Source organism: Pelobates fuscus, chromosome 9 (assembly GCF_036172605.1).
Source record: "Pelobates fuscus isolate aPelFus1 chromosome 9, aPelFus1.pri, whole genome shotgun sequence".
Lineage (NCBI taxonomy): Eukaryota > Metazoa > Chordata > Amphibia > Anura > Pelobatidae > Pelobates > Pelobates fuscus.
In genome coordinates, this window is record NC_086325.1 from 71,218,122 (window position 1) to 71,230,660 (window position 12,539).

At 43.4% G+C, this 12,539-nt stretch overlaps 1 protein-coding gene across 1 annotated transcript in view; it reads left to right on the forward strand.

The window, feature by feature from the left end:
• The window catches only part of ATRX (ATRX chromatin remodeler), a 131,945-nt gene that overhangs the window by 16,605 nt on the left and 102,801 nt on the right, over positions 1 to 12,539 (forward strand). The window contains exons 2-3 of the mRNA XM_063432062.1: positions 6,275 to 6,381; positions 9,577 to 9,626. Coding sequence (XP_063288132.1) covers positions 6,275 to 6,381; positions 9,577 to 9,626 — 157 coding nt within the window. The remainder of the gene's footprint in view (positions 1 to 6,274; positions 6,382 to 9,576; positions 9,627 to 12,539) is intronic.

The window sequence follows — 12,539 nt, forward strand, 5'->3', positions numbered from 1 at the left end:
ATCCTAAAAAAAATATATTAATTGAATATTTATTTACAGTGTGTGTGTGCATGAATGCAGCGTGTGTGTGCATGAATGCAGCGTGTGTGTGCATGAATGCAGCGTGTGTGTGCATGAATGCAGCGTGTGTGTGCATGAATGCAGCGTGTGTGTGCATGAATGCAGCGTGTGTGTGCATGAATGCAGCGTGTGTGTGCATGAATGCAGCGTGTGTGTGCATGAATGCAGCGTGTGTGTGCATGAATGCAGCGTGTGTGTGCATGAATGCAGCGTGTGTGTGCATGAATGCAGCGTGTGTGTGCATGAATGCAGCGTGTGTGTGCATGAATGCAGCGTGTGAATGCAGTGTGTGCAGGGCCGGTGCAAGGATATTTGCCGCCGTAGGCAAACATTTTTTTGCCGCCCCCTCCCCCCCATATGTCCTGACTTCCCCTCCTCCTCCCTCAGTGGTCCTTACCTCCCCACCCCGTGTTCCTTCACTCCTCCCCCCCAGTGGTCCTGACTCACCCCTCCCCTAGTGGTCCTGACTCACCCCTCCCCTAGTGGTCCTTACTTCCCCCTCCCCTCCCATAGTGGTCCTTATCCCACCCCCTCCCTCCCATAGTGGTCCTTATCCCACCCCCTCCCTCCCATAGTGGTCCTTATCCCACCCCCTCCCTCTCATAGTGGTCCTTATCCCCCTTCTCCCTCCCATAGTGGTCCATATACCCCCCCCCTCCCTCCCATAATGGTCCTTATACCCCCCTCCCTCCCATAGTGGTCCTTATACCCCCCCTCCCTCCCATAGTGGTCCTTATACCCCCCCTCCCTCCCATAGTGGTCCTTATACCCCCCCTCCCTCCCATAGTGGTCCTTATACCCCCCCTCCCTCCCATAGTGGTCCTTATACCCCCCCTCCCTCCCATAGTGGTCCTTATACCCCCCTCCCTCCAATAGTGGTCCTTATCCCCCCTCCCTCCCTCCCATAGTGGTCCTTATACCCCCCTCCCTCCCATAGTGGTCCTTATACCCCCCTCCCTCCCATAGTGGTCCTTATACCCCCCTCCCTCCCATAGTGGTCCTTATACCCCCCTCCCTCCCATAGTGGTCCTTATACCCCCCTCCCTCCCATAGTGGTCCTTATACCCCCCTCCCTCCCATAGTGGTCCTTATACCCCCCCTCCCTCCCATAGTTGTCCTTATACCCCCCTCCCTCCCATAGTGGTCCTTATACCCCCCCTCCCTCCCATAGTGGTCCTTATCCCCCCCCCTCCCTCCCATAGTGGTCCTTATCCCCCCCCCTCCCTCCCATAGTGGTCCTTATCCCCCCCCTCCCTCATATAGTGGTCCTTATCCCCCCCCCCTCCCTCCCATAGTGGTCCTTACCCCCCCTCCCTCCCATAGCGGTCCTTATACCCCCCCTCCCTCCCATAGCGGTCCTTAACCCACCCCCTCCCTCCCATAGTGGTCCTTAACCCACCCCCTCCCTCCCATAGTGGTCCTTATACCCTCCCATAGTGGTCCTTATACCCTCCCATAGTGGTCCTTATACCCCCTTTTTTTTTTATTATTAATTTTTTTTTTTATTATTTTATTTCTTTTTTTTTTTTTTTTTTTTCGTCCCCCCTCCCTGCTTGATATATGGCAGGGAGGGGGGCTCTCCTTCCCTGGTGGTCCAGTGGCAGTTCAGTGGGGGGGAGAGGGGGGCTGGCAGAGCTGTACTTACCTTTCCTGCAGCTCCTGTCAGCTCTCTCCTCCTGCGCCGTCCGTTCTGCTCTTCTGTCAGCTCCCAGTGTAAATCTCGCGAGAGCCGCGGCTCTCGCGAGATTTACACTGGGAGCTGACCGAGGTGCTGAACGGACCGGCGGAGGAGGAGAGAGCTGACAGGAGCTGCAGGAAAGGTAAGTACAGCTCTGCCAGCCCCCCTCTCCCCCCAGTCTGTATTATGGCAATGCAAATTGCCATAATACAGACTCTGACTCGAGTATAAGCCGAGTTGGGGTTTTTCAGCCCAAAAAATGGGCTGAAAAACTCGGCTTATACTCGAGTATATACGGTAATTCTCATTCCTGGGCTGCCATACAGTCTCAAAGGCAACGTAACCAATCTGGCAAACTGAAATACGCAAGTCTTATATTTGATCCTGTAACTTTACAAAACTCCATAAAACCTGGGCATGGGGGTAGTGTTCTAGAGCAGGGATAGGCAACCTTCGGCACTCCAGATGTTGTGGACTACATCCCCCATAATGCTCTCACAACCAAAATGCTAGCAAAACATCATGGGAGGTGTAGTCCAAAACATCTGGAGTGCCAAAGGTTGCCTATGCCTGTTCTAGAGCAATAAAACATAATGCTGCTGATGTCATCAGTGAAAGGGCAGTTTCTTTGTGGACAATGCAATAAATAAATATGAACGCTTACTTTGGCCAGTGTTTGTGACTAAGTGGCTACTAAGAAAGACTGGACATACCCCATTTTAAATACCCTGGGTTGTCAACTTTGTCAAATGGTATGCCATGATAGGGGTGAGTTTAATTTCTGATGGGCCATACGGTCTCAAAGGCAGCATAGCCAATCTGGAAAATTTCAATGTGTGAAAACTGAAAAGGCTCTATTTCACCATGTAACTTTACAAAACACGATAAAACCTGTACATGGGGATAGTGTTGTACTTGTGAGTATTGCAGTAAAAAGCTAGCAATGTTCTGACATGCACAGTTAAAATGCCACGCTGAACTAAGGAAATATTTTTTAATTTCTCAATTTTTCATATCTAAATATTTGATGTTAAATTAAAGCCCTGCTTCTCCTGAACACAATGATATAGAAGTGTGGGTGCACTTAATATGAAAGAGGTGAAATACTGTTGAACAGACATGCAAATGAAAGGTTTTGTCCTCCCCCTGCCCCCCCATGAGTGGAATATTGTCCGCCCTGGCCCACACCCCTGAGCTGCGGATGGGGGGCCCTAAAATAAAAATGTAGATGGGGAGGGCTATTGTGCTCCTCCCAGCGCTGAGCAGTGGGTGGGGGCCCTTAATGAAAAGGGGGGGCTGTTGTCCTGCTCCCACCCCTGAGCAGCAGGGCACTCGCACACAACCAATTGTCCTTCCTGTTATATTTTTATGTGGATTTTTCTGCAACCCCCACCAAACTATGTGGAAATAGAGGTAAAGAATTGTCATTCAGTTTTGGCTTTTACAAGTAACTGAATGTAGGAGAACTTTATTCGTGCAAGTAACAGATATTCGATACAGAGTATCGGAAACTCTGCAAACCAGCAGTGTGAGTTAGCCTAACATCTTTTGGTTTCTATTTAATTTACTATATACCACCATTGAGCCTGAATTCTTTCATGTTGGTCCTCTGTGTCCAGATGTAGCGCAACATTACTTAATCACGTATTCCCCTTGTCTTTTCCAAACTAATTATGCACAATTACCTTAAATAGAAATGTACAGCTTGCAGCTGATATAATAAACAGTTGAGCTTTGATACAGAGTATCTGAATGTCATGTAAACCTAGACAGATCAAGGATAAATGTCATTCTGTTCAACTATATACATTTGCAACAGCTCCACCTGCTGTTTAGGTTAACAAATGCACTCTTATATGATGTTGAAGCACAAATATTTTGAACATTCCTTCCTTTAATTCAGGATTTGTAAAATAAATCTGTCATAATGTATTTTTCTTTACAACACTAGTTTGAGTACATATTATTCTTTAAAAGATATTGAGTGGTTAAATAGCTTTTTATGTTTGTCTACTCAAAATACTTAATTTGTATTGTGAATTATGAGGTGCATAAAATGTCTACTAGATTCAGCTTCACTTGTGTTAAACTTTACATGGTCCCTCAAAGATACATATAATTAATATATATATATATATATATATATATATATATATAAAACACATACACACTGTAACTCCAAGTCAATCATACTTCTGTGAAATCAAACTGTCCACTTAGGAAGCAACACTGAGTGACAATCAATTTCACGTGCTGTTGTGCAAATGGGATAGAAAACAGATGGGAATTATAGGCAATTAGCAAGACACCCCAAATAAAGGAGTGGTTCTGCAGGTGGTGACCACAGACCACTTCTCAGTTCCTATGCTTCCTGACTGAGGTTTTGGTCACTTTTGAATGCTGGCAGTGCTTTCACTCTAGTGGTAGCATGAGATGGAGTCTACAACCCACACAAGTGGCTCAGGTAGTGCAGCTCATCCAGGATGGCACATCAATGCGAGCTGTGGCAAGAAGGTTTGCTGTGTCAGCGTAGTGTCCAGAGCATGGAGGCGCTACCAGGAGACAGGACAGTACATTAGGAGGGCAACAACCCAGCAACAGGACCGCTACCTCTGCCTTTGTGCAAGGAGGAACAGGAGGAACACTGCCAGAGCCATGCAAAATGACCTCCAGCAGGCCACAAATGTGCATGTGTCTGCTCAAACAGTCAGAAACAGACTCTATGAGGGCCAGACGTCCGCAGGTAGGGGTTGTGCTGTGCAGGACTTTGGCATTTGCCAGAGAACACCCAGATTGGCAAATTCGCCACGTGACAGAGTCTGGAGACGCCGCGGAGAACGTTCTGCTGCCTACATCCTCCAGCATGACCGGTTTGGCAGTGGGTCAGTAATGGTGTGGGGTGGCATTTCTTTAGGGGGCCGCACAGCCCTCTATCTGCTCGCCACAGGTAGCCTGACTGCCAGTAGGTACCGAGATGAGATCCTCAGACCCCTTTTGAGACCATATGCTGGTGCGGTAGGCCCTGGGTTCCTCATAATGCAAGACCATGCTAGACCTCATGTGGCTGGAGTGTGTCAGCAGTTCCTGCAAGACGAAGGCATTGATGCTATGGACTGGCCCGCCCGTTCCCCAGACCTGAATCCATTTGAGCACATCTGGGACATCATGTCTCGCCTCCATCATCCAACGTCACGTTGCACCACAGATTGTACAGGAGTTGGCAGATGCTTTAGTCCAGGTCTGGGAGGAGATCCCTCAGGAGACCATCTGCCACCTCATCAGGAGCATGCACAGGCGTTTTAGGGAGGTCATACAGGCACGGGGAGTCCACGCACACTACTGAGCCTCTTTTTTTTTTTCTTTATTTTATTCGTGCAGATAAGTTACACGGGGATGTGCACTGCCACAACAGCTGGTACCCAAATTATTTTAAAAGTTTTTTCTATAATTTTATTAATATTAGACTTTTTAATTAATTTTATGAATCGAATATGAAAAACTACAAGCAAATAAAATAAATAACACTCTTATTGAAAGTAACACAAAATTGACCAGAAAATAACTTAAAAAACCAATGTAAATATAAATGTTTTGTTATATAGGACTAAAGAATAATATATTGTTGATATTAATGTAATGTCAATCTACATTCTTCATTTAGTTCTATGCAACAGAATCAGATTTAAAAAAAAAAAAAAAATTGTCTGTGTATTGCAGTCAGTTTATAATGTAGATATGTGGGTGTAGAATAGTCTCCTGTCTGTAATGAACTTTTCCATTTTCACTCACTCAGTCCATGTGTTACAAAGCATGTCATGTTACACATTGACTCTGCAGCTTTCCTTAACCAATAACACTGCCAAACAGGTCTCACACTCGGCCCATACTCTCTATAGAGCTTAACATTATTCCTGCCCTCATCCAAAATGGCTGCTCAGTAACTCTCACTTCCGGTGACAACATATCAGTGTTCTGTAATAGTGAAGGAGTTCACATCTGCAGTGAGTGCAAGCATTGTGCTCCAGGGACAGACCTAAAGTGGCTTTCCTGAGGACACTGGAGCAAGGAGAGGGAGTGGATACAGGCCTGGGAGACCCAGTGCGGTGGCCATTACAATATCCATAGTAACAGTGTGTTTATATAGAGAGATAGCTGTAGGGTGCTATCGCGGTACCGTACGCAGGGGAAGCGGGTGGGCGCAGCAAGGAGAGAGGTGTGATTTTCGGCAGATTTAACCCATTTTCGGCCGCCTAAATTTCGGTGCATCCCTAGTTATGATGATCTGCATAGGGAGAACCTCAGCATTCAGCCTTATAGCTGCTAAAACTCTCCTTGCTGTTAAGGTAATATTAAATAGTTTTGTGCGTGTCTTGAGAGACCTTCAAAAGGGCGAAAAAGTAGAAATTGCCAAAGATTCAAATCCAAATGTCTTTGAAATATTTTCACTGCTAGATTATCCTTTTTTATTTGCATATAAATGTCATCGATGGGAGTAAATATTTAAGACTTTTTTTTTTTATTCCTTTTTTACTTTAGTGAAAGCAAGTTGAATACATTAATGCAAAAGCTTCATGAGTTTCTAGCTCACTCCTCAGAAGAGGACACAACTTCTCCTTCAAGACAATCTGTGAGCAAAAGTGCAGGTGAGTGTGGGTAACTTAAAGTGGCACTGTCATACCGAACTTACCTTTCCTTTTGTATTTACCATTACAATAGGCAAATATCATTACTACTAACAAGCAGCATTTCTAATTTCGAGGATTTTGTGACACACTTTAATCTTGTTTATGATAGCTAATTGCCTCAGCTAATTAACCGTTTTATAAGTTAGTAACAAAGTTGACACTGGAGACAGATTTGTTTATTTGCACCACCGCTTAGTGGTGGGGGCCGGGGGGAGGACAATCGGTCCCCCTTATTGTAATTTAGGGCCCCTATCCGCAGCTCATGGGTGGGGACCGGGGGGGGTTGGGGCGGTCGACAATAGGTCCCCCCCATTTTAATTTAGGGCCCCCACATGCCGCTCATGGGTGGGGGCCAGGGTGGAGGTCAATAAGTCCCCCCTCCCCCTCCAGGTCACTGCACATCTTAAGTTTTATTTCATATGTCAGGTTTGCAACTATTTACAAGTGCATGTTTGCTCATTCCATTTGTTTTCTTTTTACCAAAGTAGTATTCTAGCATTTTTCACACAGTATATATTTGCCAATAAACCGATATGGTATGTTAAAGAAATACAAATAATTTTTTAAAAATTATAATCAAAATTCTGCAAGACACTCAAAGTGTGTGCTCTTTAGAAGGACATTCCTGTTGATGGTATATTTAAACATCAACAGCAGAAGAAACCTTTTACTAATTACTAATGCTGGGGTAAATCTGGGGTGGGCTCTTGACAATACCATGGGCTAATTTCTTTCCAGCTCTAGCAGCAGCTCAAGTGGAAGAAACTGAACACATTGCAGTGTGGTGATAAGTAACAGCCAATTTAGCTGCTTGCCATTTATAATGTAAATTCTCATAACTGTAAACTATGCAGATATCAGTGGCAAAGATATTATACATTTTTTCCCCCAGCACTGTTATGTACATTTGGTGGGTAAATTTAAGCATCTAAAAAAAAACAAACAAAAATAAATCCAAAAGTGATGTTTGTGTAATAATTTTATTTGAAAGAGCAATTGACAGAAACTGGTACTAGGCATCCTTCTATGCTAGTGCATTTAGAGTCATATCAAACTAAAATAAATGTAGTCCTCATAGTAGTTGGCATATTTTCTTAGTTCATACACCGGGTAAATTATATTAGGTTTTTTAGGTTTTTACCTATTTTATTTCAAATGGTCCCATATGTATTTGAATCATCAATACTAAGGTTAATTTGTCTTTGCTACCGTATATACTCGAGTATAAGCCGACCCGAATATAAGCAGAGGCCCCTAATTTTACCCCAAAAAACTGGGAAAACTTATTGACTCAAATATAAGACTAGGGTGGGAAATGCAGCAGCTACTGGTAAATTTCTAAATAAAATTAGATCCCCCCAAAAATATATTGAATATTTATTTACAGCGTGTTTATAATGAGTGCAGCGTGTGTGTGTGTGAGTGCAGCGTGTATGTGTTAGTGCAGCGAGTGTGTGAGTGCAGCAGAGCCTTGGTGGGGGGGTGGGCAAATATTTTTATTTTAAATTTTTTTTATTTTTTCATTATTATTTTTTTTATTTAATTTAATTATTATTATTATTATTATTAATATATATTTTTTTTTCGTCCCCCCCTCCCTGCTTGATATATGGCAGGGAGGGGGGCTCTCCTTCCCTGGTGGTCCAGCATTGGCAGTTCAGTGGGGGGGAGAGGGGGGCTGGCAGAGAGTTTACTTACCTGTCCTGCAGCTCCTGTCAGCTCCCTCCTCCTCCGCGCCGTCCGGTCAACTCTTCTGTCAGCTCCCACTCTAAGTCTCACGAGAGCCGCGGCTCTCGCGAGACTTACACTGGGAGCTGACCGAGGTGCTGAACGGACGGCGCGGAGAGAGCTGACAGGAGCTGCAGGACAGGTAAGTAAACTCTCTGCCAGCCCCCACAGCCCCTGTCTGTATTATGGCAATGCAAATTGCCATAATACAGACTATTGACTCGAGTATAAGCCGAGTTGGGGTTTTTCAGCACAAAAAATGTGCTGAAAAACTCGGCTTATACTCGAGTATATACGGTATTTATGTAATGTTTACCAATCATTGAAATATGGCTGGACTGGTATAGATCTCTAGGTTATGCATTCTAACTTGCTAGTAGATCAACACACAAACTCCTTGTATATCTCTCAGTAAATTAGAAGACATATAGTTATCCTGGTGTGCTCTGCTCCTATCTTGCTTAGAGCCACATAGTCTTTGATTTCTCTACATGCCTTTTTAATGGCGGGCATTCAACCTAAATAGCCACTGATTGACCTAAAATCATTCTTATGCTGTACTGTGAGAGCCCGGTTATTAAGACTTTATTTAAATCATTTTTTTATTTTATTTTTTTTAAACCTAAAGGCTCATTCTTTTGCTGGTTGTTATAGTTTTTTTACCTTTGCAACCAGATGTTTTTATATTTGAGTAATATTTGGTTTTGACATATTTGTTCATTTTAAAACCTTTTTGTTATGACAAGTTTATGTTATCTCTGTAGTCACACATACAATTAACTTGGTTTAATGGAATTTATTTACCTAAATGTACATATTGCATGCATGTTCAGTTGCAGTGTGTATATATGTGTGCGTATATGGTGTGTATGTGTGTACATATATATTTATTTATTTTTTTTAATATTAAAATCAGTTTCTTCTAATAAAATTATTTTAAATAAATTCGGATTTAAATAAAATTCTATATTTAAAATGTTGTTGTGGTGTGTTTTGTTTTCTTCTTCCTCCATACAATCCACTGGTTAGCAACATTGTTCACAATCATGGGATTGGGAATAAAATTTGGATCCCTATGCCATTAATTTATTTCTTCACGTGCAGATTGATGGAGGAACTGTGACACCTCAATGTACATGAATGTATCAGTGTTGCACAGCAATAATACCTAAAGTGACCATTTGGTACATAAGAATGCCAAGAGTTCTAAAGCAATTGAACTCAAGTTAATTGTGGTGTGTATGAGTGTGATTCACTTTATTGCTATGGAGCTCTGTGACAATCATATACATTACACTTTTTTTTTTCTTTATCATAGATGAAGTAGTAAATGTCCAGCTACAGATATCTCTAAGTAGTAAGGTGAAAAACACATTTTATGGTTTTGTCTTGCCATTTTATTAAAATACTTTTTTTTGTTTTTAGTTAAATCAAAATCCCTTCATAGACTACAACCAATGGACAATATGGAAGAGGTAATGTTTTCTGTGGGTTTGTAATGTACTCTCTATTTTTTTTGGTGGTGGTTTAAATAAATAAATAAATATCATTGTTTGAAGCTGCCGCAGTGAATTTATGGCAAAACAGCAATTGGCTCAGTTTGAGCACAGAGGCATACATACTTTATTTGGCACCTCGTGTCTGTGGCACAAATTCCACTGTAAACGGTGAGGGAACCTGTTTGGGACGAATGGTATGTATATTGTGTGCTTTCTGGCTGTACAGTTAAGCAAAGACAGGCAAATAGATGGAGTGGTTGTTCTGCACATAACTGCAGAGGTTTACATCCGAGGATCTCCATGCTAAGTTGTGCAAAGAACATAAATAGTTATGGTGCTTGAGTAGTCAATTGCCACATTGCAGTCCTTCGGGCGGAAACTCTGTCCTATGTTTACAGTTTTAGAAAGCATCACACTTCCATAGACAGATCTCCTATGAAACATTAGTGATGTAGATATCTATGCAAGTTCGTTGTTTCTAAAAGTTATTTCTTGTATGTCTCAAATGACCTATAATTCATGAATGCAATGAGATAACATGTACATTTTAACGTTTTGGCATTCTAGACTAAATAAAGCTGATTTTTTTTTTTTTTAAATCTTCTAGATTTTACATTAGGGGTTAGCGACGTTCGGCACTCTAGATGTGGACTACATCTCTCAAAGCATAGTGGAGAAGTAGTCCACAATATCTGGAGTGCTGAGGGTTACCTAACCCTGATGTAAAATCTAGAACATTTTTAAAGACTATTTAAATAAAAATTTTCATACTAATTTTTCCATACAGGAAAGCAGTACTTTAGCAGCAATGATTTTCTCCTTCAGTCTCCTCCTTCTAGGACAGGCTGCTTTTATCCCTAATTTTCAAATTCTAATCTAATTTAGTATCACCCTATGTGGCGAAACCGACCTCGCCACGTGTCCTTGGAGGGGGCTGCTTGCCCGCCTCTTGCCTTTGGACTATGGACAAGACCTTATGTGAATGTGTTAACCCAGATAGTTATGCCATGGAGCCCATTCGTGTAGTTAAAGACTTCGGCTCCGTGGCGAGTGAACTGTGTGAGTAGGATCTGCGCGCTATTCGGTAGTTTTGTGCGCGCAGATCCCAGCTATCTGGGGATAGGTGAAATGTCTGCGTGTTATGTGTAAAAGGTGAATTTATGTATTTTAAAGTGTTTTACTGTCTTTGTGCTCCCATGTGCTCAATGGAGTCTGTCTCTGTGCTGGAGATAATTGAATTACTTCTCCAGCACAGAGAAGGCTCTGTAAAAACCCATCTGAGCTGGAAAGCTAGGGGTTTTAAAAGATACTGGTCTGATCCATGCCATTTTTTAATATGTTGTTCCCCTGAATGGATTGATTGTGGATATGTAATTTTGTGTGAATGTGATGTATGGTTTTGAAGTTATAAATATTGTGTAAAAAGTATATTTTAAACTGTATGAATAATGGGATTATGTGTCACACTAAGGGGAGGGGATGTGTGGGAGGTAACATCTATGTCATTGGTTATTTTATGCCTCCCCCTGGGTGTGGCCTGTATGTGTACTCTTGTAATAAAAGCCAGGCTGGATGTGCCAGTCCAGAGTTCCTGTTTTACCCTCAAAGTGAAGTGTCGTCTCATTATTGGGGGAAGGATTGATTGCATGCTGTTCCAGTTGACTGCTAGGAGTGTAAGCCTATTCGCATGGTTTTTCCTATTCAGCTGTATACAGCATTCATATGCTAGAGAGGATTTATACGCTTCTCTGATTCGGTGGTTGTGGTGTCTGCTGCAGTGCTTGGAGTCCTCAGGAAACACTAGGAGCATCCTTTAACGGAGGTACCCAGTCGGGGTGCCAGGCGATCCGTTACACCCTAGTCCCTCTTTTCATGAGTATAAGTATGTATTCGGTAGCATTGGTCACGTTTTAGACTTACCTGCAGTAGATGTGGCGACTAGGGCAAGTTGTAATCCAGGGAAGGTGCATACTGGGGGGCCTACTCATCCAGGTGGGATCTCTGTGCACTGTTGCTGGGTGGCCAAGGGTTGAAGCACCTACACTGCTGTAGAACCTTGTTGCTTCGGTGGAATGCATGCTTAGATTGGGAGCCGTAGCATGCACTCTTATCTATTTAGCTTTCCATAACCCGGAGGGCAAATTGTAGTCTAATGCATGCCCACGTTCTTCTAATGATACATTATCGCAATCAGATCATAGGGCGCTTGACTGAAAAATTAAAATCTAAAAAAAAAAACCCTGTAAAGTGTTCAAGCCCTTAGTGTGGTCATAAGAAGAGCAGTTTGGGGGCGGAGTCTAACACCGCACCGGAGCAGACGCCATTACTCGGCGCTGCGAGAAAAATAAACTAAAATCCGCTAACATCGGGACCACGCAGCGAAACCCATGGTCTCAGGCACTGCTGCAAACCGACAACCTCATCAATTAGGCTGATGCCGGTTTTTTCAACACCCGGCACGAAAACCCGAAAACGAGGCGGTAAGGCCTACCACATGGGCGGACAGCACGGGGATCAAGTGGAGAGGGGCTGGCCGTGGTACATACCCGCCTCAGGAGACCAGCAGACAAACCAGCACAGTGCAGGTGAGATGGGATGGAAAACCCAAAAACCGACCCCAGTCACCACAAAACCACGGCAGGACATTAGCCAAATGCTACAAACACCCAGGGTGTCGCAGGCACCCACTCCCCGTGAGGCCTCACCTGAGGACTACACATATGACAGCCCCCCACCAGACCCCCATGGGCCAGAACCCTCACTGGCACCAAAGGACTGTACCCCAGCCATGAAAGGGGACATTCAAAACATGCTGGCAGGCCTCCAACACAACCTTAAACAAATGTGTCAAGCAGATTTGGCAACGCTCACCACAAAAGTGCAGGCAGT